At 41.8% G+C, this 26,896-nt stretch overlaps 1 protein-coding gene and 1 long non-coding RNA gene across 2 annotated transcripts in view; both read right to left on the minus strand.

Annotated features, from left to right (window-relative positions):
* Pik3r3 (phosphoinositide-3-kinase regulatory subunit 3) overlaps positions 1-17,630 on the minus strand; it is a 55,401-nt gene extending 37,771 nt beyond the window's left edge. The window contains exon 1 of the mRNA XM_048351216.1: positions 16,780-17,630. Within this exon, the coding sequence (XP_048207173.1) occupies positions 16,780-16,885 (106 nt within the window). The 5' untranslated portion in view covers positions 16,886-17,630. The remainder of the gene's footprint in view (positions 1-16,779) is intronic.
* A 3,426-nt stretch (positions 17,631-21,056) lies between these two features.
* Positions 21,057-23,439, minus strand: LOC125355103. The gene is made up of 2 exons (XR_007211592.1): positions 21,895-23,439; positions 21,057-21,685 (listed from the first exon to the last, which is right to left on the minus strand). It is a non-coding gene; the product is annotated as an uncharacterized LOC125355103 (long non-coding RNA).
* Positions 23,440-26,896: the final 3,457 nt, after the last annotated feature.

Genomic DNA, 26,896 nt, shown 5'->3' on the forward strand with positions numbered 1-26,896 from the left:
TTCCTCAGTACCACATAAACCGAAAAAGCCAGGAGTGGCGTTGTGGCTCAAGTGGTAGAGTACTAGCCTTGAGCAAAAGAAGCTCAGGGACAGTGCCCAAGCCCTAAGTTCAGCCCCAGGACTGGCAAAAAAAAAAGAGCTAGTGTGCTACCATATATCTCTAACGTCAGCATTCAGGAGGCTGAGGCAGGAGGATTGAGAGTCTAGGCCAGCCTAGACTATATAGCAAGACTTTATCAAAATAAAGGAAGGAAGGGAGAAAAACAAAGGAAGAGGAAGGAAAAGAGAGAGAAGAGGGAGGGGCAGGGAGAGAAGGAAAGAGGAAAGGAGAGAAGAAATTCCCTACCACTACATGGAATCAATACAGATAATATAATGCTGAATGAAAAATACAATATATACTATATAATTTCCCACAGGTTAAACTCAAAAGAAGGCAAAAATAATATGTATCACTTAGGGATGCAACTATAAAGAAAAACAAGAAAGTAATTATCACAAAAGATCAAGTTAATAGTTACCTCTGGTGATGAGGAAGATATAATTAGAAATGGGTATGCTTTTGGGCTTCTAGACTATCTTCTGCATCTTTAGCTAGGTGGTAGTTATATGGTTGTTCTCTTTACATGAAGTGAGTAAGCTACACATTTGTTTTATATACTTTTAGTGTGTTCTATTTTTCAATACAGTTAAATCACCACATCATTGAGCCCTGCTCTACTCAAAATAATGTAGCACCTCTTCTCTGCCCTCCATCTCCCTTGGCCAGTAGTAGTTTTCTCTGTATTACTTATTTCTGCCTATGATGATATATATTTGCTTCTTAATGTGTGTATTGTCCAATTTCCTTCCACATAAGGCAAAGATTTATGCTCAGTATTACATTACACTGAAAGAGTACCTGGATTAAAATACACCTATACATCTTTCTCCATGTTCATGTAATCCTGTGAAATAGTTATTGTATGTATTATAAAAATGAGATCTAACTAGGCACTGGTGGCTCACACCTGTAATCCTAGCTACTCAGGAGGCTAAGATCTGAGGATTGCAGTTCAAAGCCAATCTGGGCAGGAAAGTCTATGAGACTTTTATCTCCAGTTAATCACTAAAAAGCCAGACATACAGCTGTGGCTCAAGAGGTAGAGCACTACCCTTGAGCAAAAGAAGCTCAGGAACAGCTCGTAGCCCTGAGTTCAAGCCCCAGGACACACACACACACACACACACACACACACACACACACACACACAGAGTAATAAAAACACCTCCTATATATGCCTGCTAGTTCTTTACTTTCTACAGGTTCCCTGAAAAGCAATTTTAGTAGATAATGTTAAGCTTTTCAAAATGTATTCAGCTGTTCACATCACCAGTACTAGACCTAGTTAATAAATCTTTTAATTTTTCTTATAATTTGTACTTTCTTTGAAAAAGCTAAGAAAGTTTAAATGCATAAAACCTAAAAAGAACCCTAACAACTAAGACTGTAATGTTGCCCCCATCCCCAGGAACTCAGTACTACAATTTATTACTCAGTACTACAACTTATTACTCAGTACTACAACTTATTCTAGGCCCCAAATGTCTACACAGTAGAAACTACTCCCCTCTCTTCCCAGTAAAGCTTATGAGAAAAAGAACCTTACCAAATGGGAAAAAAAAAAACCCTGAACCACTTCACCTTGGCATCCTAATTCAAATTTGTCCTTCCTTTTAAGTTGCCTCTATCTCCACAAACAGGAAAACCAAGTCATTCTAGATTCCTTCATTTTCCTCAGGAAAATCATTCAGAGTCCCATCAACATCAAGTAATCTCATCAACTACCTTTTATAATTTGTTTTATTCATTCTCACTCCTACTACCTTAACTTTAAGCTTTTATCTACACTTACCTTCCTAACTAATTTGTTTTCTTTTTTTAGTCATATGATCCTCCACATATTTTTCACCTTGTGGCCAACATATTCTCTTCCCTACTTAAAACCTGTTAGACTGGTCTGGCGCTGGTGGCTCATGCCTGTAATTCTCATGGCTCAGGAGGTTGAGATCTGAAGATCAGTTCAAAGCCAGACTGCTAAGAAGAGTACGTGAGACTCTTATCTCCAATTAACCAGCAGCAAAGCCAGGAGCTAAGATGTGACTCAAGAGGTAGAGGGCCGGTATTGAGCAAAAAAAAAAAACAAAAACAAAAACAAGTGAGATCACGAGGCCCTCAATTCAGGCCCCACTATGGACACAAATAAACAAACCTGTTAGATAACACTACCTTATTGCCATTGGGATAAAGTCCCCTAAATGCACTCAGAGCTTTTCATGATTTGAACCTCACCTATTCAACCTCACCTACTCAAAGTACCTCAGCCAAAGGCATTTACTAAGGTAGTCAACTCTCATTACACCATAAGTAAACCAATTATTCCCTCTTCTGTTTATATGATCCTCTGAACATTCATTTAACCAATATTTACTAAGTACTTTCTACATACCAGAGACAGGACTAGGTACTAGAGATCCAGCAATTAATTAAGAACTCAGTCCTTATCCTGATGGAGGCTGAACTAATGACAAGTATAAAGAATTATAAAGGAGGTAATGGAGTATACAGTATAATAAAAATGTGTATTAAGTGATAGCCAGGAGAAAGGGAGGGAGTTATAAAGAGAAGTACTAAATGAAGTTGTTTACATGTGTGTCTTCCTTAATTATAGTCTGAGTTCCTTGAAGATAAAGATTGTGTCATCACTCAAGTCAGGTCAATAAACAGTAATGTACACTAACTATACTACAAAGATCACTACCCTAATCACTCATAGGCCAGCCTTGGCCATACACTGAGTGCAAAACCAGACTAAGCTGTGTCTCAATGGTAAAGTACTTGTCTAGCATGCACAAGGCCCTAGATTCAATACCCTCAACACTGAATTCCCCACCCCACCCCCAAAAAACCTTGCGATTCAACCCCAGATCCACTTAATCAGAAACTTTGGGGGTAGGGCCTAGTAATCTGCATTTTAACAAACCCTTGAAGTAGTTCTAATATATACTCAGGTTTAAGAGTCTTTGATCTAGACAGAGAAAGATACCCAGATTTAAGACAGTGATCCTTTGGAACACAAATATGGTTCAATTACTGTCAAACTTTTTTGTGTTATATTTACAGAAAGTATCACCTTTCCTTCAGAGAATAAAGAAACATGTAGCAGGAGCCAAAGGGGTGTGTGTGTGTGTGTGTGTGTGTGTGTGTGTGTGTTGGTCTTGGGGCTTGAACACAGGGCCTGAGTACTGTCCCTGAGCTTTTGTGCTCAAGGCTAGAACTCTACCATTTGAGCCACAGAGCTACTTCCAGCTTTTCTGGTAGGTTATTGGAGAAGAGAGTCTCACAAGACTTTCTTACCCAGGCTGGCTTTGAACCATGATCCTCAGATCTCAGCTTGCTGAATACTAGGATTTATGCCTGAGATCCAGGTACCTGACTTGGTTCAGATTCTTAGTGTAGAGATCAGAGTAATGAAACAGGCATCAGAGAAAGTTTAATGGAAGGCAGGTGCTCCTGGACAAGGAACTAACAGCTGAGAAAGAAAAGAAGCAAAAAATAATGACCTCTTAAGTTATTATGAGAGAATTTGGCAAGTTTTAAGAGAGAGAATGAAGTTTGGGACTAATCAAGCAAAGATACTGATCAAAGATAAGAAATAAAATGCAGGGGCTGGGAATATGGCCTAGTGGCAAGAGTGTTTGCCTCATATACATGAGGCCCTGGGTTCAATTCCTCAGCACCACATATATACAGAAAACAGCCAGAAGTGGCGCTGTGGCTCAAGTGGCAGAGTGCTAGCCTTGAGCAAAAAGGAAGCCCGGGACAGTGCTCAGGCCCTGAGTCCAAGGCCCAGGACTGGCCAAAAAAAAAAAATCTAATCTGAATATCAAGTTGGTTCTTTCTCCTAAAGAAACATTGTGGATATGAGCCACAAAGTATCCCAGCTGAAAAATAATGAAAATAACAGTATTAAGAGATAATTTTCCTAAGTGTACCATTTGATAGTATATGTGCCAATTCATATAATTTTCATAATAAGCCTACAAGTGAGTTAATATTCTTATCCCTGATATACAGCTTTAGGAAACTATTCTAGGCCATAAACTAGAAATAAGGCAGTGATAGAACTGAAAACCTCAGCAACACATCTAAAATTCTTAAACGCTGAATAACAGATACTACCTCCATTTTATACCAATATCTATACTCAGGCACTTGCATTACACTGCAAGAAATATACAAAAAATAACATAAATCTATATTAATTTTTCTAAAATGTCAACAACTTTATCATATAAAGTGAAATATACCTGGCATAGCTTCTTTAATGTCTTCTCCCCTCATGGCTCACCAACAAAACTAACAACTTTAGAATTTTTTTCTTTTCAAAGTTACTTTTGAAATAATTATAATACAGTCTGGGTTTTACATTTTTTTTTTATAAAAATAAATCATAAACCAGGCACCAGCGGCTCACACTTGTAATCCTAGCTACTCAGGAGGCTGAGATCTGGGGATGACAGTTCAAAGCCAGTGGTCCTATGGCTCAAGTGGTAGAAAACTAGCCTTGAGCAAAAAGAGCTCAGAGCCCAGGCCCAGAGTTCAAGCTCTATGGCAAAAAGAAAAAATTATAACCCAACCACTATTTACCAGGTTCACAGTTTGCACCCTTGCCCAAGTCATCACCAGCCCTCAGCTTGTTGGTTACAATAGCCGCCTAATAGTTTCTCTACTTCCACCATTTCCACTTCCAACTGTAGCCAGGATTCTTTCAAGCCAAGAGTCATAGTACAACCCTGTTCGATGCATTTTGATGGCTTCTCATCTCACCCAAGTTTTAAAGCCAATGAATTACAACAGCCCACAGGGTACAAAAGCTATCACCACCCACACCTTTATATGTATTCATATCTTACTCATTCCCTATTTCAACCAAAGCCACATTAGCCTCATACACTGCTAGCTAAATATACCACAAAAATAGTCCAACCTCAGGTTAAGTCATCAAATATGCTATCTAGCATACTCTCCATCTACATGGCTTATTCATGCACTTCCTTTAGATCAAGTCTTCCCTGTCTACCCATCTAAAATAGCAATCCCCACTCTGCATTTTTTAATCAAATTTTATTGACAAGGTGATATACATAGGGGGTACCATTACATAATAAGAAAGTGAGTACATTTCTTCTATTTGTTACATCCTCCCTCATTTTTCTTTCCCTTCCTGAGTTCAGATAAGCATATATACAATATCTAGTGTACCAAAATCATATACAGTGACCACAGGGGGGTGCACCAAAGGAAATTCACCTAGTACATTAAACATAATGGTAACAATAAAATCCTCCTGTTTCCATCTCTTGGAGTTCATTTTGCTTAGCTTCATCTTACATAATCATATGTACAAAGCTGTTGAGCTACTGTGATCCTCTGATAGGTCTATCCTAGACCTTTTTATGTTTGTTTAGTAGTTGTTTAGTTTTAGAGACATACTGTGAAGTCACTGACCAAAACAGGTGGAAATAGCTTTTGAAAATTAGTTTGTTATTTTACAAACATGATCTCTTCTGTTCTCCCTCCCCCCACCAACAACCTCAACATTATGTGTTCAAGACCTGACCATTTCCCTGCAAATGCCATTATTTTATCATTTCTGATCACTATGTAGTATTCCATTGTGTACAGGTACCACATTTTTTGGGATACATTCATCTGTCCCACTCAGAATTTTTGTTGTTGTTGTTCAAGTCTTAGGACTTGAATTCTGGGCCTAGATGCTGTCCCTGAGCTTTTGTGCTCAAGGCCAGTGCTCTACCTCTTGTTCCACAGCTCTGCTTCTAGCTTTTTGTGGTTAACTTGAGATAAGAGTCTCACAGACTTTCCTGCCCTGGCTGGCTTTGAATCTTGATCCTCAGAGGTCAGCCCTCTGAGTGGTACACATTTTTGTTCTGTGAACTGAACCCAGGTCCTCCTCCATGGTACACAAACCCTCTACCACTTGAGCCAAGCCCTCCGTCCTTGCTTTTTCTTCACAGCATTTATTATTATCAGTAGGCATTTTACTTATGAACTTGTATATTCTCTGCTCACCTCACTCACACAGAAATGTACAGTCCATGAGGGCAGAGACTTCACTGTTTGGTTCACTGCTACACCTAAAACAGCGTTTGGCAGCAAAACATTAATTTTGTTTTACTGATTTTATTCACTCAGAACCCTACTGAGGATCATTATAACTTCCGTTTTTAAGTAAAGCACCACATTGCAGGAATGATTAAGTAAACTGACACACACCTCTTAAGAAGTGGTACCCTACCAGGTGCTTGTGGCTCACACCTATAATCCTAGCTACTTAGGAGGCTGAGATCTGAGAATTACAGTTCAAAGCCAGCCCAGGCAGGAAAGTTCATGAGACTCTGATCTCCAATTAACCACCAGAAAACCGGGGGTGGAACTGTGGCTCAAAGTGGTAGAGTGCTGCCCTTGAGCAGAGAAGCCCAGGAAGAGCACCCAGGTCCTGAGTTCAAGCCCCACAACTGACCAAAAAAAAAAAAAAAAAAAAAAAAGGAAGTAACAGACATACAGTCTGAACTACAGTCTGAACTCAGGCAGTTGGACTCCAGAGCCCTTCCTGACTCTAAATTAAACCCACATGCTCCCTCAGCTTTTTTGCTCATTTACAGCACTTTACCACTTCCGGCTTTTTGCCAGTTATTTGGAGGTAAGAGTCTCATGGACTTTCCTGCCCCAACCGACTCCCAACTATGATTCTCACCCCTTAGCTTCCTAAGTAGTTAGGACTACCTGCATGAGCCACTGGTGCCTAGCCAGAATTCCCAATCTTAACCACACCATTACTGAGTCTCTACTCTTCCAACACAGTAAGATAAAGATAAATATTTAGGTATGGTATATGTTTTAATTGAAAGATATAATCTGTAGGTTATTTTATTATATCATCCTAAATTTCTTGACAGTATTGGGGCTTGCACTCTGGGCCTCAACTTGTTAGGCAGGTTTTCTTACCACTGGAGCCACACCTCCAAACTGTAGTATCCTAATATTTATGGCTAGTACTCAAATTAAAAATCATTCCACAGGTCTCAAGTTTATTAAACTTACTGAACTTTAGAATTTAAAGTTTTTTACTTTGAGTTTTTATATATTTTTTCAGAGGAATGGCTCTGGGTCCCACTTTTTTTTTTTTTTTTTTTTTTTTTTGTCCCCTGAGCTCCTTTTGCTCAAGGCTAGTACTTGGCCACTAGAGCCAAAGAGCCACTTCCGGCTTTTTCTGTGATTAAAGTGGAGATAAGAGTCTTACAGACTTTCCTGCTTGGGCTGGCTTCAAAGCCTAAGACTCAGATCTCAGCCTCCTGAGTGGCTAGGATTACAGGCATGAGCCACCAGCACTCACCTCGTTGTTGTTTTTTTATGAGTTTTAACTGATATTGTTGTACCGCTGAAATCAACCAACCCTGAGACCTATTATATGAGAAAATTTTTTTAATTCTTATTTCTAAGCCAGCTGCTGTTTGCAGCTGAAAACATATTAACTAGGGTTATTTTTCTTTTTTAATGAAACATATCCAAGAACTAATAACAGAAAAAAGTTTGTGGTTATATAAATGCTTATTAGAACTTTAGTATAAGCTGGGCACCAGTGGCTCACGCCTATAATCCTAGCTATTCAGGAGGATGAGATATAAGAACCATGGTTTCAAACCAGCCTGGGCAAAAAGATCCATGAAACTCCAAATAACCAGAAAAATCTGGAAGTGGAGCACCAGCTTTAAGAAAAAAAAAAGTGAGAACATGAGGACCTGGGTTCAAGCCCCAGTATGGGTACCTGCTATAGTGACCCTGCTAATTCAGAAAGCCTAATACCTAAGAACAGACTCTAAAGCAACGTATTTCTAGCATAACTCCCTTCACTAAAGCTTTTTTCAATACTATGTATATTCAGATTTTACACTTGCACTCATTTCCTTAAAAAAACAAAAATTATAACTAAGATTACAGGGCTAGGAATGTGGTTTAGTGGTAGAGTGCTTGCCTAGCATGCATGAAACCCTGGGTTCGATTCCTCAGTACCACATATACAGAAAAGGCCAGAAGTGGTGCTGTGGTTCAAGTGGTAGAGTGCTAGCCTTGAGCAAAAGAAGCTTGAGGATAGTGCCCAGGCCCTGACTTCAAGCCCCAGGACTGGCAAAAAAAGAAAAGATTACATAGTTACATTCTTTGAACTTGTTTCTCTGTACCCTCAAAGAAGAGTAGGCCCCCTGGGACACAAACATCCTACAAGATACCCAAGGCTAAATAATAAGAGTAGGCCCCCTGGGACACAAACATCCTACAAGATACCCAAGGCTAAATAATAGTAGGTAACATTGACTCTGGCTTTGTGGTGGTAGCTCATCATTATCAGATACTGGCTAGCATTCACATTGGCATGGTGCATACAAAACAGTATGATCTCACCAAGTGCTGTAATCCTAGCTACTAAGGAAGCTGAGATCTGAGAATCACAGTTCAAAGCCAGCCAGGACAGAGAAATCTGAGACACTTTTATCTCCACTTAAAGAGCAAAAAGCTGGGCTGGGAATATGGCCTAGTGGCAAGAGTGGTTGCCTCATATACATGAAGCCCTGGGTTCGATTCCCCAGCACCACATATATAGAAAATGGCCAGAAGTGGCACTGTGGCTCAAGTGGTAGAATGCTAGACTTGAGCAAAAAGAAGCCAGGGACAGTGCTCAGGCCCTGAGTCCAAGGCCCAGGACTGGCCAAAAAAAAAAAGAGAGAGAGAGAGAGATTATTATTTCATATGAACTTACATGGAACAACAAATAGACCATATATGAGCAAGCAATTTGGAAACTTACCTTCAATAAAGACTAAACTGACCTTACTTTGTTATCACGTACCAAGTTCTTGCTATTCTAAAGTTAAATGGTATAATAACACATTGGGTAGCTTTCATTTCCATTTGACTTGTGCTTTGTAAATCTAAACTAAAACTTTAAAAAACTTGAACGGTAGACACATTCATTCATTCACTACTCATTTCTAATTCTTCAGAGTTTCAAAATCCTCTACTCCACCACAAAATCTTGCTAATAACATTATTTAGTACTGCATTTTTCTATTATTTTCTTTATTAACACAATTCTCCTTATAAGTTTAATAGATACAGTAAACATATGAAAATTATATAAATTATAATAAAATTATATAAAACAAAATTATAAACTTACATGAAAATTAGTATCAACATTTTAAATTTTAAGTCACAAAATGAAACTGGTTGGTTCTATATGACTAAAATTTAACAAAATAATCTAGCATTGGATATTTAAAGAGGGGGGTAAATGTGAATGCTGGAGGCATGGCTCAGAGGCAGAGCACCTGCCTAACATCACAAAGCTCTGAGTTCAACACTGCAGAACTAATTTTTAAAATGTGATAGGACATGGTAGTGTACTCTTGTAATCCCAAGTAAGGGAGCAAAAACCTGGAAGATTAGTTCCAAGCCAGCCAGAATAAAAAGCAAGAACCCACCTCAACTGCTAAGTTGAGTGTAGTGCTGTGTGCTCAAAACTCTATGGGAGGGGCTGGGAATGTAGCTCAAGAGGTAGAGTGCTAGCCTTAAACAAAAAGAAGCCAGGGACAGTGCTCAGGCCCTGAGTCCAAGCCCCAAGACAAAACAACAATAACAAAAAACAAAAAACTCTATGGGAGGCACAGGACTTTTTTTTTTTTTTTGCCAGTCCTGGGGTTTGAACTCAGGGCCTGAGCACTGTCCCTGGCTTCTTTTTTCTTCAGGCCAGCACTCTACCACTTGAGCCACAGCACCACTTCCGGCTTTTTCTATATATGTAGTTCAGAGGAATCAAACCCAGGGTTTCATGTATGCAAGGCAAGTACTCTACCACTAGGCCATATTCCCACCCCCCAGATAGGACTATTATAGTCCCAGTTCAGTCCAGGGCAAAAACTAGAGACCCTATCAGAACAATAACTGTAACAAAAAAGGGTTAGGGACATGGCTCAAGGGACAGATTGCCTCCCTCCTAAGCATAAAGCCTTGAGTGTTCAAACCCCAGTACTGCCAGAAAAAGAAAAAAATGTGATGACCAGGCCTCAAAAAGTTTATCTTATTGGAGAGATAAATAACTTTCATGAAATAATTAAACACTATAATATGATCTCATGTGAAAATAATAAAGCACAGTTGTATATATAAAGTGGTACAATGGGGCTGGGGATATGGCCTAGTGGCAAGAGTGCTTGCCTCGTATACATGAGGCCCTGGGTTCAATTCCTCAGCACCACATATATACAGAAAACGGCCAGAAGTGGCGCTGTGGCTCAAGTGGCAGAGTGCTAGCCTTGAGCAAAAAGAAGCCAGGGACAGTGCTCAGGCCCTGAGTCCAAGCCCCAGGACTGGCCAAAAAAAATAATAATAATAAAGTGGTACAGTACTAGAATCTTTAGAAAAAGGTTTGAAATGGAAAGGGGATCAGCAAAGGATCCTGATGTGAAGATATATAAGTAGGCTGAGTATATTCTGCATAGGAAGCAATAAAAACAAAAGCCTGGAGATAGGAAGAATAAAGCAAAGTTCAGGATATTGGGCTACAAGGAATTGGGCCCGAAGAGAAATAGGAATAGAAGATTAATAATGATTATTAGTGTAAGTTGGTGCCCTCTTGCCAAAGATCATGTATACCAAGTTTAGGAGTATGTTTTGGTGTCTCAGAAGTGTGTCCTCTGCTTAAAAGAAATGAAGGACCAGGCACCAGTGGCTCACACCTGTAATCCTAGGCTGTGATCTGAGGATCTCTGTTCAAAGCCAGCAAGGGCAGAAAAGTCCATGAAGACTCTCATCTCCAATTAACCAGCAAAAAAGCCAGAGGTAGAGCTGTGGCTTAAATAGTAGAGTGCTAGTCTTGAGCAAAAAAAGCTCAGAGATAGTGCCTAAAGCCTGATTTAAAGTCCCAGGACAGGCAAAAAACTAACAAACAAACAAAAAAGAAATGGAGAGATATTAATCCATTTTTAGTAGAGCAGTAACACAGTGAAACAAAAAAAAAATGTAGTAGTATTAGCTTGGCTGAAGAATTCAGGATCAAGCTATAGGGAAGAGGAAAAAAAAGAACTCAGAAACACAGCAAGCCATGAAGTGGCTAAAAGCCTGGGCTTTAGAATCAGGCAACCAGCCCTACTTTGCTACTTGCTAGCCATGAGCCATCAGTTAAAAGTGAGATAATAGGGATGGGGATATGGCCTAGTGACAAGAGTGCTTGCCTCCTATACATGAAGCCCTGGGTTCAATTCCCCAGCACCACATATACAGAAAATAGCCAGAAGTGGCACTGTGGCTCAAGAGGCAGAGTGCTAGCCTTGAGCAAAAAAGAAGCCAGGGACAGTGCTCAGGCCTCTGAGTCCAAGCCCCAGGACTGGCAAAAAAAGTGAGATAATAGTGTCTACTTTATAAGATGGTTGTACAGCTAAAAGAAATAGTTCATATGAAAGCATAACGTAGTGTTTGGTGTGTAATAATTACTCAACAAATGTTAGCAACTATTACCTTCATTACAAATCATTTCAAATGAGAGGTAATAAAGAACTAAATAAGAGCAACATAGCTTAAAAGGAAAGACAACTTTGAATGGTACCTCCATAGACTCATGAAATTATCTAAGTAGGAAAAGTCCTATAACACTAAACAAAACACTTAACAAAAACAAAATGCGGGGCTGGGGATATGGCCTAGTGGCAAGAGTGCCTGCCTCGGATACACGAGGCCCTAGGTTCAATTCCCCAGCACCACATATACAGAAAACGGCCAGAAGCGGCGCTGTGGCTCAAGTGGCAGAGTGCTAGCCTTGAGCGGGAAGAAGCCAGGGACAGTGCTCAGGCCCTGAGACCAAGGCCCAGGACTGGCAAAAAAAAAAAAAAAAACAACAAAATGCAATGACCAAAGTTTAAAAGTTGGGAATGAAGAAAATAATGCAATAAAAATAGCTCAAAAGGGGCTAAGAATATGGACTAGTGGTGGAATGCTTGCCTCGCAAACATGAAGCTGTGGGTTCGATTCCTCAGCACCACATATATAGAAAATGGCCAGAAGCGGCGCTGTAACTCAAGTGGCAGAGTGCTAGCCTTGAGCAAAATGAAGCCAGGGACAGTGCTCAGACCCTGAGTCCAAGGCCGAGGACTGGCAAAAAAAAAAAAAAAAAAAAGAGTCTCAGGCTTCCCTGCCCCAGCTGGCTTTGAACTGTGATCCTCAGACCTCAGCCTCCTAAGTAGCTAGGATTATAGGCATGAGCCACCAACACCTGATTCAAAATATTTTCATAATACTGCATTACTGACATTATGTGCCTTTTTCATTCTCGTTCTTCCAGAACTGTCGAGTTTGTATATGTGGTATCTCAATAGATTAAATGCAAGAGCAGACATAAAACAGTGCCACTCTTAAAATAATATGTTTTGTTTTTACTGAAAAAAACCCCAAAACTTTTGGGGCTAGGAATAAGGCCTAGTGGCAAGAGTGCTTGCCTCATATACATGAAGCTCTGGGTTCAAATCCTCAGCACCACATAAACAGAAAAAGTCAGAAGTAGCACTATGGCTCAAGTGGCAGAGTGCTAGCCTTGAGCAAAAAGAAGCCAGGGACAGTGCTCAAGTCCTGAGTTCAAGCCCCAGGACTGGCAAAAAACAAAAAACAAAAAAAATGTTATGAATATTTTTAAAAGTCATGCAAGGACCGGGCTGGGGATATGGCCTAGTGGCAAGAGCGCTTGCCTCACATACATGAAGCCCTGGGTTCGATTCTCCAGCACCACATATACAGAAAATGGCCAGAAGTGGCACTGTGACTCCAGTGGCAGAGTGCTAGCCTTGAGCAAAAAGAAGCCAGGGACAGTGCTCAGGCCCTGAGTCCAAGGCCCAGGACTGGCAAAAAAAAAAAGTCATGCAAGGACCATGTCTATAATCTTAGCTACTCAAGAGCCTGAGACCTGGAGGAACATGGTTTGAAACCAGCTGGAACAGAAAAGTCTGCAAGATTCCATCTCCAATTAAGCAGCAAAATGCTAGACCAGAGGCATGTCTAAACAAGCTGTGAGCAAGAAATATAAGCAAGAGTGCAATACCTTCAGTTCAAAGCAAACAGCAAAGAAAGGAAAAAAAGAAGAGAGGAAGGAAGGAAGGAAGGAAGGAAGGAAGGAAGGAAGGAAAGGCAGAGGCAGGTGGACAGGCAATCAAAGAAGCCCTGGGTTCGATTTCTTAGCACCACATAAACAGAAAAAGCCAGAAGTGGAGCTCTGGCTCAAGTGGTATAGTGCTAGCCTTGAGCAAGAAGAAGCCAGGGACAGTACTCAGGCCTTGAGTCCAAGGACTGGCAAAAAAAAAAAAAAAATCTACCTGAGAAGTGCTAAAAAAAAAAAAAAAGTATTAAAAAGGAAGGAGAGATTACATAATATCACCAGGTAATCTATATTCTAGCAAAGTACGCATCTACCCTGAGTACTAAACATAGGAACCTGTGGCTTGTGCCTGTAATCCTAGCAACTCAGGAGACTGAGATCTGAGAATCTCAGTTGGAGGCCAACTCAGGAAGGTAAATCCAAGAGACTCTGATCTCCAGTTAACTAGCAAAAAGCCAGAGAAGTGGTAGAGTGCCAGCCTTAGCAGAAAAAGCCAAGCAAGAGCCTCAGTAGTATCACAAAAATTAATTAATTAATAATAAAAATCCCTGGGGCTGAGAATATGGCCTAGTGGCAAGAGTGATTGCCTCGTATACATGAAGCCCTTGGTTCGATTCCTCAGCACCACATATATAGAAAAGGCCAGAAGTGGCGCTGTGGCTCAAGTTGGCAGAGTGCTAGCCTTGAGCAAAAAGAAGCCAGGGACAGTGCTCAGGCCTTGAGTTCAAGCCACAGGACTGGCAAAAAAAAAAAAAAAAAAAATCCCCAGTGGCCATCAGAACTGAAAGGCATTCCAGAAATAAGTGGGTATAATTGTACATTCAAGGAACAGCTAATATAAAATAGCTTCTTCAGAAGTTATGATTTGCTCCAGGAAGAAAATGGAGGTGAAAATTAGGTCAGAAGCCAAAAAGAGAGGGACTTACATGAAAGGGTAAGAAATCAGACTTTTAGGTATGCAAAAGAATCCACTGAAAGATTTTTTAGGCCATTAGAAGATTTACCATTGGGGCCTAGGAATGTGGCTGAGTGGTAGAGTGCTTGCCTAGCATGTATGAAGCTCTGGATTTTGATTCCTCAATACCATATAGACAGAAAAGGCCAGAAGTGGCACTGTGGCTCAAAGTGGTAGAGTGCTAGTCTTAAGCAAAAGAAGCTCAGGGACAGTGCCTGTACCCTGGGTTCAAGCCCCAGACTAGCAAAAAATAAAAAATAAAAATAAGATTTACCATTGGAAGATAAATAACCAAATGCTACTTTAACATTACTGTAGCCTGAACAGAGAAGAAATGGGAAAACTTAGTGAACTATTACACCAGTCCAGGCAGAAGACAATAAAAAGCTTGAGATGGGAAAATAATCAGATAAAAAAAATGCTACAACCACTTCACTGATAATTTACTGTTTTAATAGTTTTGGACTAATTTATCACAAAGAAAAGGATGACATTCACATTATTTCCATTAAAAAATTCATCTCATAAGCAGTGCTTCAGCATATTCAAGTGTGGTCTCTTTTTGAAAAGCTGTTAACTAACCATATTCTATATAGTAAAGATAGAAAATAGATAATAAAAAATAGCTTATACATATTTTCAGTATTCTGAATAGAAATTCAATATACACAATTTCATTTAAGGATGACATTTTAAACTCAAAAGTTTATCCCCATGGAAAATAAAGTTTAGATTAGAATTTTCTATGCTACCATATATGACACACATCTTTACATAATTTAAATCAACTTTTCTTAAAATTATTTTTGGACAACTCAGTTCAACTTGGACAATATTTTTTCTTTCTACTAGGCCAGTATTTTTCAACCATTAGTGCCTTCTTCTTTTTCTCCCCTCCTCCCTCCTCACCTCCCCGCCCAACAAATTCCCTTTGTATGTCTGCAAGGCAAGATACCATATGATCCAGTTATAATTCTAAAGCAGTTTGAATATATAATTCTTATATTACAGAAATGTAGAATGAGTAGCCTTACTTTCTACAGGAAGGTTACCGGTGATATCCTAAAATTTGAACATATGAATGACAAATGTATCTAACAGAAATGATGCTTTACCATTAGGGGGAAACAAAGGGGGAAACACACACAATAGATGGGTGGCAAATCTCAGAAACTTTACAAAACACTGAAAAGCTGCATCTAGATTGCAGTCATAATCGTAAAAGCAAATCAAGAAGTCTCTAAAATAAAGGCAAAAGGAAAATCTTTAGTGATCATTAAGGGCAAAATGGTTCATTTAATATTGGTATTAGTTTTTAACAGAACACCATTGAACACAATCATTAATTTGGAAAAAAAAAAGTATAATTCACTGCTCACAAGGACACAGGAAATAATTTCTGACTGCCTATAAGACATTTATACTCATTACACTTGCATGGGCTCCATTCCTTTCAAACATTTCCAAAATACATAGTCTTACAGTAAGTGAGGGTTTTCCAATGATTTTATTCTGTAGGTTTAGCTATAATACATTTTTTAAAGAGCTAATAAATTCATCTTCAACAAAAAGCAAGGGATCACAAAGGCCCTGTACTTACTGAAAAGCATTACATAAAGAACTGTCTGTAATTGTAAAGAGGGTTTGAAAACCTGACAGCTAATAACCATAAGATAAGGCAGACTTAAAAGAAAAACAAGGAACTTTTCATTTTCCTTTCTGGTCCTTTCCTACAAGATATACAAAATGTCTGTAATGGCCTCAGACAAAGCTCTAAAATAAAAATAGTGTATGCATACTGCACATGCATTTGGGAACCTATCACATGCATGTACAGATCTCACTCAGAGAAAGGTTCTTTAAGAGCTGAAGTTAAATCAAACTCTATCCCATAAATTAAGTTAAATCACCGTAAGTTAAAGAGCAGTATACTATTGCATGTACATCTGAGTGACTATATTCGGAGAAAGGAAACCTCAGGCTAAGGCCAAATCACTAACCGGCATTGGGTTTCTTTAAGAGAAAAACGGAGTCCAAAAAAAAAAAAAAAAGAAGAAGAAAGAAGAAGAAGAATCACACATAGGCAACTCCGTTTCTTAAGGTAACCAAGGTAAAACACAACGAACCAACAAATCAGACAAATGTATGAAATGAGGTTTTAAAAGAATCCCCTCAAAGGGAAAAAGACTGACTTCAGGAGCTGAATTCTAAAACACCCCTCGCAGGTAGGGAAGTCTTCCATTTGGAAATGAAGAAAGCAAAGTGGAAGGCCAACAAAAACCCGAACCACGGGCAAAGACAAACCCAAAAAAAGGTATCTCCCCCACCCTCCCGTCCCCACCCCCACCCCCACCCCGCCCCCACCCGCGCAGGACAATGGAATCCAGGTTCCAGCTGCAAACTTTGAACGTGTAAACCAGAAGCCGGGTTACTGCAAGCCCAGCTGCAAGCCTGCCCCGAGCGCACCCACCCCACACTGCGCCCCGAATACATCACCAATGTCCGGTTAAGCACAAATCAGACCCATCGCAAGACTTTTTTTTTTTCTCTCTCTCCCCAAAATAATACCTGGAGGATCCATTTCAATATAAAATATCAGTTCTGTCGAATAGGGCATCATCACCTCCCTCCAGTCTGCGTCATCGCGGTCCATATTCCACACCGTATTGTACATGGCGCTGTCAGGGGCAGGTCGTCGGGAAATACATAGAAAGCATATATATCTTTTTTTTTTAATCTGTTATTCTAAAAAAAATCTAAATATATATATATATGTATGTATGTCTATAGCTGTAAAAGTTCCACACGGAAATAGACTTCTGGCTTTCCAACGGCCGGTACCGGTCCAGCCAAGTATCAGGACGACGACTGGGGGGCGGGGGGGGGTCCTCCCCAGTCACTGCTCTCCCGGAACCCAACCAAAATGCACCCCCAAACCTTCAAGGTTTATCCTCAAGGAGTTACAGAGAGGATTGGGAGGCAGAGGGCCAGAAGTGTTTAAAAAAAAAAAAAAAAAAAGGCAGCTTCCCCCCTCCCCACCCCCAAATCCTTTCTACACAATCTCACTCCAAAGAGACCGGCGATCCGCGCCTTCCAATCTTTCCGCGGAAACCACTTTTACGTCCTTCGGAGAGGGAGAAGGATATGGGGATAGGAAGGAGAAAAAGGGGGGGAAACTGCGCTGGGAGAACGCTGGGGAAGTGACAAAGAAAGACATAAAAAAGAAAAAGAAAAAAGACGGGAGGGGGCTGGGAATTGCGTTGAAGTTTCGGGGTCCCACGGGTGTGCTGAGGGATTCCCTCCGGGGCTGGGACTCTGGGAATGCTCCCGCGGGGCTCGGCACCGAAGCGGCCGCAGCTCGGAACGGGGAGTCCCGCGGAGAAGCGCGGGGAGCGGGGCTCGGTCGGGCGCGCACGCCGGGGAGAAGAGCCCACCAGCACCGGCGCCCCGCACGCTCTGCCCCGCTCCGGTCACTAGAGTTTCATTTTAACAGCGCGGAGGGGACCTCCCCCCCCCGACCCCCCCTCCCTACACACACACACACACACACACACACCCCACGCCTCCCCGCCGGGGCGCCACCCATCACTGCGGAGCCGGGGGGAGCGGGCAGCACCGCCGCGGTCCCTCCCACCGGAGCCTGCCCCGGAGTTCGGGAACTCTCAGGTTCCAGAACAACGACAAAAGGTGCTGTCCTTCACCTTGACTTCTAGCTCTCCCTACCGTTCTGCCGAGCTCCGCTCTTCCGTCAGCCATTCTCGCTCCCCCCTTTCTAACCTCATCCGAATGGTACAGTCAGGGCGCTGGCTGCTCGCCAGGAGTCAGTGCCTGGAGCTGGTGAGCCTGGCCGGGGCGGGGGGGGGGGGGGAGGAGGGGACGGGTAGAAGGGAAGAGTGGAGTGAAGGCGGGGGTGGGGGGGGCGAATTGGAGGCAAGCTGGCGGTGATTGGCTGCTCCCGGTTGCCGGAGCCGGGAGCCTGCGTCTTTTGTCTGCCTTGCTCCACCAGAGGAGCGGGAGACGGCTGCGAGCCAATCAGGAGACAGCCGGCGCCGGCCGGTGAGCCGGCGATTGGTCAGAGCCTAGTTACTAAGCGGGACAAAGGCAGAAGAGGGAAAGAAGAGGAGGAAGGAAAGAAAAAAAAAAAAAAAAGAAATGAAAGAAAGAGCGCAAGCGGCGGTTACTGACAGGCTGGGCGAACGCTCGGGGGGCTCAAGCTGCCCGGAGACAGGCGAGGATCCCACTGAGGCTCGGTCTGCCCGGCGGAGTGGGGACGGCAGGGGGATGGGAGGGGGGAGGGGGGACCGGCTGGCGGCAAGACATCTCTGCCCGGAGACTGGCCACGGGGGCGGGGTGGGAGGGGGAAGGAGAGCGCGTGCTGTCACTCGGCTGGGCCCTCACTCCTAGTCTTTACGTGGTATCCAGGCAGAGTCCCTACTTGCACCCCTCCTCACCGGAGGGGTGCCCTGAGTCTGCCCTTCCCCACCCCCGCTACAAGTTATCAAATACAGCAAAGGTCGCCAAACCCACCGGCAGGACAGATCCTGCCCTGTGAAACCCCGTGCCCATGCCCCCCACCCCCAACACACACACCCCTTCCCAGCCACTACCTGAGCCCCACCTGCATCTTCCCTGGAGCAGTTTTGAAGCATTTCTTAAGGAGGCCTTCTCCTTCCCACCCTAGGACTAATGAACACTGAGATCACAACTCTCACTCAGCCAGGCCCCCAATTTCAGTACTCAATCCCCCCCCACACACACACACACACAAACAAAAAGTCTTGGAATTACAGTGCGTGTGTCTTGTCATTTCTGAGATAAATTCCAGGTGTTGGAATCTCTAAAGGGCTCTAATTATTTCCCTGACAACCCCCCTTTTCCACATTCTCAGTCCTTTCCCCCACCCCAGACTTAAAGCTGTGCCACCTGCTTCTGGATGAAAATATGAAGTATTTCCATGCATTTCAAAACAGCTAATTAACTTGCAGGGAAACATTAAATAGTGAAAAGCAGATTTGTGCCTGGAATTGCTATCCTGTCCTACAATACAATCTGAGGAGGCCAAAAATTGCTCCATTTCCTCTTTATACAGGAGTAACAAAGCCCATTGTGTTTGAGTTGACAACCTGATTTAAGCCCTAGCAAAACCTACCCTGAGCAGCTCTGCTAATTGATTTGCCTCTGGAAGAGTCTCCACATTTCACTCTCTACCTCCTACTGGTGGTTCTGCCTTCCTTAAAGGTACTGGACTTGAGACCTTTCCTGGGAACTGTTAAAATGTGTGCAAGTGGGATAAAAAGGAGTGAAAAAGAAAAAACAGGTATGGATGAACAAGATTAAGCTAGGAAAGAAAAAAGAAAATATTTTTCTTTAGATTTCTGGAAATGCTTTCTTACATTTATAAAGCCCAAATCCAACTCAAAACCTGGATCAACTTAGGGCAAGGCTCATTAATTTTAGATTCCTTAACTGTTCAGGTAGAAGGTCCTGGAAAGTCAACTGGAATTTGTGGCTGGCTTCTCAGCAGTCTTTACTTCACCCTATCTGGGAGCCAGAAGAACTCACAGTTGATAACTCAAAAGGCAGAACAATCAGTCAAGGGCAGATTGGTTTATTTTTATTCATAGGTGTCCCTGTACATTCCCAAACAAAACGAGGGTGAATAGACAAAGTGCAGAAAAGATAATGGCTTTCAGATTTCTACAGCAGCTTTGCCTAGACTACTTTTCATCAGTTGCTAGTGGGGTTTTCATTTTTAATATACAGAGTCTTCTATACCCAGGCCTTTTCCACACCTAAGGTTTTAGGAAATGAAGTGAGAAAGTAATACAGTATGTAATCAAATACTCAAGATCGACACATGGAATAAAGCTATGGTTTAACCTCACCACCTAAAAATTGTATGACCTGACTCTCCGACTTACACAGTGTTAGGTTTTTATGAGACAAGCACTCTTGCCACTAGGCCATATTCCCAGCCCCAGTGTTAGGGTTTTTAAAGTAGGTAGCTGATAAAGGAGAATGCCACGCCATATTCAGGCAGGAGAGAAAAGTTTATTACAGAACTACTGGCCTGTGGCCGAGATGAAGCATGGCTGGAGAGGGGGGGTGCCCCCCACCCGGCCTTGCCTTATCTAGGGCAAGGGCAGGGGGGTATGGCCAGGTGATTAGGATGTGACCTCAGAGAAGGGGGAGGTAACTGCCTCCAGGTCTGCCTCCAGGTAACTGGGTGGAGACCCAGGTGGGGGGCATCTGCATGGAGCCCTCCCTGGGCAGACCTTACACATAGGTCTTTAAATAGGAAACCTCCAAAGAATAACAGTGATGCAAAAGGCCATGATGAGTCAAAGGAAAGCACCCTTCCTTCAGATCGGCTTGAATCCATGCCCTGCCATGTGGAAAGTACCTGTCAGACGATGCTGGCCTTACTTTCACTTAAAGAAACAGAAGTGACATTCTGACCACTTGTCCCCGAAGCGTTTCAGGCTCTTTGGCAAAGGAGGGCAATATTAGCTCTGGTGTCCTGAGCCATTTCCCTATGTGTGGATTCAATTCAGCTCTAAATGCTCAGACTTCTGGGTCACAACCGTCTACTTTGAGAGGTGCTTATTTTCCTTTGTCTTCTCTGGTTTTATTATTATTATTATTATTATTAAATTAGCCTTAGGTAAATCACATAATCTGTCTGCCTTCATTTATCTATCTGTGAAATAGGAGATGGCCTTTGGGTTTATGCAAGTAACTTAGCTTATTGTGAAAACACTGAGAATGAAAAAAAAAAGTCATTTAAGTATTTAGAGTAGCACTTTTCTATAATTCCAAATAGATAACTTAGCCTTTTTTTTTTTCACCCAGGTATGGTTTTGTTACGAAACTGTTTTAATATGCTCCATCTCCCCCTCTTTATTTCAGAGATGGATGAAATATGTCTTCTGGGCTCTGAATATAGGGTATGATCTCAGAGTTCTCTGTGCCAGCAGAATCAGCCTGGAACTCATCCAAAAGTTCTTCGTGATTAAAGGTGCCATCTGAGCACACAGTATTTTTTTTTAGGCTTGCAAAATGGAAACATACTCTGTTCTCTGAGGTCCCTAGTTTTAACATCAGGACTGACTTTCACCTTTGGGGAGGAACTCTACTGGCCCCCATGCCCTTTTTTTCCTTTTTCTCTCTCATTGTCTTCCACTGACCACTTGTCAACACAGTTAAATAAATTCACTGAATAAATGGGATTCCAGAAAGCTACAAATTATCTATTGTAGATCCAGGGCAACCCCCAAACTATGTGCCTTATGAATCAGAGATACATCAAGTTTTGATGGAAAAGTTTGCCTTTATAGTATAAAAAGGGTGATGTCAGTACATCTTCTGGTAAGACATTTTACTGAGGAAGTGATATTCATCTCGAGATAACTGCCTAAAAACTCATCATTTTCCTGAACAACAGTCCCTTTCCTTGGCATATGCAGTGTTTTACCTCCTATCTTTCTGTTCTATTTTGTTTTGTTTTGTTTTTGCCAGTCCTGGGGCTTGAACTCAGGGCCTGAGCACTGTCCCTGGCTTCTTTTTGCTCTAGGCACTCTACCACTTGAGGCTTGTTCTATATATGTGGTGCTGAGGAATTAAACCCAGGGCTTCATGTATACGAGGCAAGCACTCTTCCACTAGGCCATATTCCCAGCTTACCTCCTATCTTACTTAAGACTCAGATACTAAAGCCAAGCACAAATGGCTCCTGTCTGTAATCCTAGCTACTCAAGAGTCTGAGATCACTGTTCAAAGCCATCTTGGGCAGAAAAGTCCATGAAACTCTTATTTCCAATTAACCAGCCAGAAGTGGATATGTGACTCAAGTGGTAGAAGGCCAGCCTTGAGCAAAAAAGCCAAGAGAGAGCACAAGTCCCTGAGTTCAATCCCCATACAGGCACATATACATGCACACAAAAGAACCTCAAATACTTATGATAGAGTGTATATCGTCCCAAAGCACTGAGATAGAATGAGAGGGTTTCATGTAAGTGGCATTTTTAGGTGCTGCTAAATTCCTGGGGTTAGAGGACAATATTTAAGGGCTTTCTGGTAGAACCCTTCCACATCAGCACACAATATGGACCTTTCTGCCTCATTCTCCCCACTTTGGGTCCTCCAGTTGTAGGGATCACAAAAGCAGGTCTCCTTGACATGCTGCCCTCTTTTGATGTCTGTTCTAGCCACACAGGGGCCACCTGCCACAAACTTCCCTTCCAACAAGGCAACAGATTTCAGCTTGGCTCTCACAAGGAGAGCAAATGAGATCCAAATGACAGGAACAATAGTCCAGGCTGTTTCACGAAGAAAGGGCACAAACAGGGTAAGCAGCTGGTGAGTTCTTTTACTTCATTGAATCTCCATAACCCTGAAGAGGAGGATTGTTTTTTTATTCTAATTTTACAGATGAGGAAATTGAGCAATGCAGGGACTTGTTCAAAGTCATGCAGCTCCGTAGTAACAAAGCCAAGACCAGACCCCAGGTCTTCACTTCAGGTTCAGTGCCTGCATATTTTCTCTCCCCTTCATTCATGTGGACTAATCTTGCCTGGCTTTCTCCAGTTCATGGCTGTACAAAAAAAAAAAAAATCTCCTTAATAGTAAAAGGTTTGCCTAACATGTGCAAGGTCCTAGGTTCATTGCCAGAACTGGAAAAAAAAAAAATTCTGAACCTGCCACTCCCTTTCCTTAGGATAAGGGTTAAGTCTCCCAGCCTGGCATTCAAGGCTTTGTCTACTTCTCCAGTCTCTTCTAACAGCTCGCCCTGTCACTCCTGGGAACTAGCTACACTGAAGTATTTATGGTTCTCAACACAGAAGGAAATTTCTCTTCTACACAACACACTACAAAATGAAGTGACAAGCTACTACTTCTTTTCATATGCTCTCAGAATGGGCTCATACCACCCCTCTGTGGGTCTCTGCACAGCCCTTAGTACCCTGGGTATCTACATGTTTATTGCTAAATTTATCTCTCCCACCACTCTAAATGTTTTTCATGAGTAGAGTTTGTCCTTGGATCTTCCATGCCCAGCATAGGACCTGGCATACAGTGAGTGGCCAGTGAATGTACTTTGAATGAACAAGCAAAGGTTACTTTCCAAGGAGGGTGTTGGGGCAATCTGAATTCAGATTACTCTAGTAATCCCTTCTGTAGATCCTCAGCTGACTCCTAGTTCATTTGAAAGGACAAAAAGAACACACACACACACACACACACACACACACACACACACACACACACACACACACACCTGTACAGTTCTATGGTTACAGGAACCAGAAGGGGCAGTGACTTTCTCTCTTGCTGGCTGCCTCTAGGGTCTCCACCACAGAAACTCAGTTGCATGGCCCTTGTATTTTATCAGCTGTGAATTGTTTGCAGAATTCTAAGCAGTTGGTAGGAAATTCAGGAAAAACTCAGGAGCTACAAGAGAAACTGGTTTCATTTTCCCATCTGGCTCATTTCTGAAATGTAACACCATATAGGGCTCTAAAGTGTGCTTACTTCCTGTGGTCATTATTTCAATAGTTCTGAGCAATTTGAAGTTTATGTTCCTTTCTAGAATGTAAAATAACCACTCCATAGTTCCAAAGGTCTAAGATCTAAAATCTATTTTATAGGTTTCAATGTTAAAAGATAAAAATCAGACCAGTTCTCTTACTGAACAATTATGGTTGGAAAATGAAAAAAAGTAATGACTTTCTTTGCAATTAATAAAATCTCAAGTATCCTTTAGAAGTGGCTTATATAAAACATATTACTTTTTTGAAATTCCTCCTGCCTTAGACTCTCAAGATATCTCTGCAGAGGCATCATCCTTGAGATCTGGGAAAATGATGCAGCTTGTAGGGCTGAAAGATGACCATTTAAGTTTAAAAAAAAAAAAAAAAAGTAAAAGCCTGGAATTGAAAAGGCTAGTCATTCATGTCTTTAGGGCTAAGCATTTAACTGAAAAGTGTTAATACTCTGGGGTTTTTTTTGCCAGTCCTGGGCCTTGGACTCAGAGCCTGAGCACTGTCCCTGGCTTCTTTTTGCTCAAGGCTAGCACTCTGCCACTTGAGCCACAGCGCCACTTCTGGCTGTTTTCTGTATATGTGGTGCTGGGGAATTGAACCCAGGGCTTCATGTATACAAGGCAAGCATTCTTGCCACTAGGCCATATCCCCAGCCCCTGTTGTTGTTTTTTTTCAAGGATAGAGATAAACTTGACTTTATCGGGGTTGGGAATATGGCCTAGTGGCAAGAGTGCTTGATTCCTATACATGAAGCCCTGGGTTCAATTCCCCAGCACCACATATATAGAAAATGGCTGGAAGTGGTGCTGTGGCTCAAGTGGCAGAGTCTTGAGCAAAGAGAAGCCAGAGACAGTGCTTAAGCTGAGTCCAAGGCCCAGGACTGGCAAGAAAAAACAAAAAACAAAAAAAAAAACTTATCCATCTTTTGCTTGTTTGTAAAACAGACACTCACTAAACATCACTGTTTTTCCCAAACTTCATTCAGAATCCCACTTCTTTCCTTTCAGTGCCAATGTGTACCTTTCTAAATTGTGCCATTTTTAGAGGTAAGGCTACTAGGATATGAGGAGTATATGTTCAATAGCAATAAATTGAGCTGGGAGTGGTGGTATTCACTTGTAATCCCAGGACTGAGGAGGCTAAGGCAGGATTGTGAGTTCAAGGACAGCTTGAGATACATAGCGAAACCCTCTTTCAGAAAAGTAGGAGGTTTGAAAGCATGGCTTAGATAGGAAAGTATTTGCTCAGCAATCAGGAGGCTCTGAGTTCAAAACTCCAGTACCTTAAAGAAAAAAAAAAAAAAAACAACTAGCTAGCCTATGTTTAATTAAGAGATCTGGCAAAACCTAAATATGCAAAGTATGTTTGCATATTGAGATCAGATGTAATTGGTCATCACATCTATCAAATATGAAATATGATTATTCAACTTAAAGTGAATTTATTAGATGTTAATGATGAGAGAAAAACAGCTGAAAGTGACAACGTTCCATTCAGTTCGACTAAGTTCCCTTCATAGGTAGCTCTTCCAAGCACTCAGAAGACACCATTTGCTCTGGCTGAGCCTACCTTCTTAAGTGAACAGCAATAACAGTTTCCCTGACCCTGTGCTTTCAAACGAACTCTCCCTGAGGCCCTAAGATCAGGGCATGATAGCATCCCCTGTCAGTCCTCTCCTATCCTGAAGCCTGACTCTCAGCTTCTTCCTGACCTGCTTGGCTGATAAATCTTAACCTCATGATTCTATTCTTGCAGCACTGACTTGGGGCTGTGCTCCCTAACCACAACTGAAACTCACCTCTCAGATCCTGTCTTCTTTACCAAGACAAAGGAGGGATGGAGTCCAGTATCCTATCTTGATACAGAACCTAATAGTTGGTATTTCTGCTGAGTTCTCCAAACACCCAGCAACTAAGAAGTAGATAATACTTGTCATACTTACTAACTTCTCAATCTCGGAAATCTTAACTCTGTAGCAAACTAATCAGACTTCTCCTTCCTTTTTTCCTTTTTTTTGTCCAGGCATAGATACTGGTAAAAATGATCTCCCCTCCTCCACCCTCAGTACCTCTCTAGTGAATTGAATAGTAGATCATTCTGAAAAATGTATCTAAATCTTAGGCCCTGGAAACGTATTAGCGCGCGCATGTGCTGATACCAGGGCTTGAACTAAGGGCCTGGGTCAGATGACCCAAAGCTTTTTCACTCATGGCCAGTGCTCTACCACTGGAGCCACACCTCCAGTCAGGCTTTTTGGCTAGTTAATTGGAAATAGAATCTCTTGAACTTTTCTACTGGCTTCAAACCTCAATCCTCAGATCTCAGCCTCCTAAGTAGGAGGAAACACGAGCTACCAGCACCTAGCTACAAACATTAGAAACTTTGAATGTGACCTTATTTAGAAAAGGGGTATTGAAAACTGTAACTAATGATCTTAAAATGAGATCTTTTTGTACTTAAGGTAGGCTGTGGATGAACAGGTGTCATTTGAGAAATGTAGAGAGAGATTAAAAACACAGACACGGAAGGGACTTTAGAGACAGTGGCAGACATTGGGGAAAAATGCATCTCTAAGCCAAGGAACCCCAGGAATTATGTGTAATCACCAGAGAGAAAAGCAGACCCCCCCACTCTCAATCTCTAGAACTAATCCTGCCAACAGCTTGACTTTGGACTTCTATCCTCCAAAATTATAAAAGTAATTTTCTGTTGCTTTAAGATATCTAGTTTTGGTAATCCCTTGCAGTAACCCTACAAAAGTAGTATGATCATTATAATTTAATTTTTTAATGACATTTTGTGCTAGAGTTAGTAGAGTGATTACCTAACATGTGCAAAGTTCTGGATTCAATCTCCAGTACTGCAAAGAGAAAAAAAAAGTGCATTTTAATATCAATCTATAGAGAGGATGTAATTTCAGAATAAAATACAATCCTTCCAAGAAATTATTACAGTTACTTTAAACTAAATATAGAACTTGAGTTGATAAAACTTTGTCACAGAATGGCTCTAGTTAGTCCTAAGAACTGGAGACTTAATCGCAAGATCACTCCTTTTAAGCATTTTTTTTTTTTGACCAGTCCTGGGGCTTGGACTCAGGGCCTGAGCACTGTCCCTGGCTTTTTGCTCAAGGTAAGCACTCT

The sequence above is a fragment of the Perognathus longimembris genome, chromosome 7 (genome assembly GCF_023159225.1).
Source record: "Perognathus longimembris pacificus isolate PPM17 chromosome 7, ASM2315922v1, whole genome shotgun sequence".
In the NCBI taxonomy this organism is placed as follows: domain Eukaryota; kingdom Metazoa; phylum Chordata; class Mammalia; order Rodentia; family Heteromyidae; genus Perognathus; species Perognathus longimembris.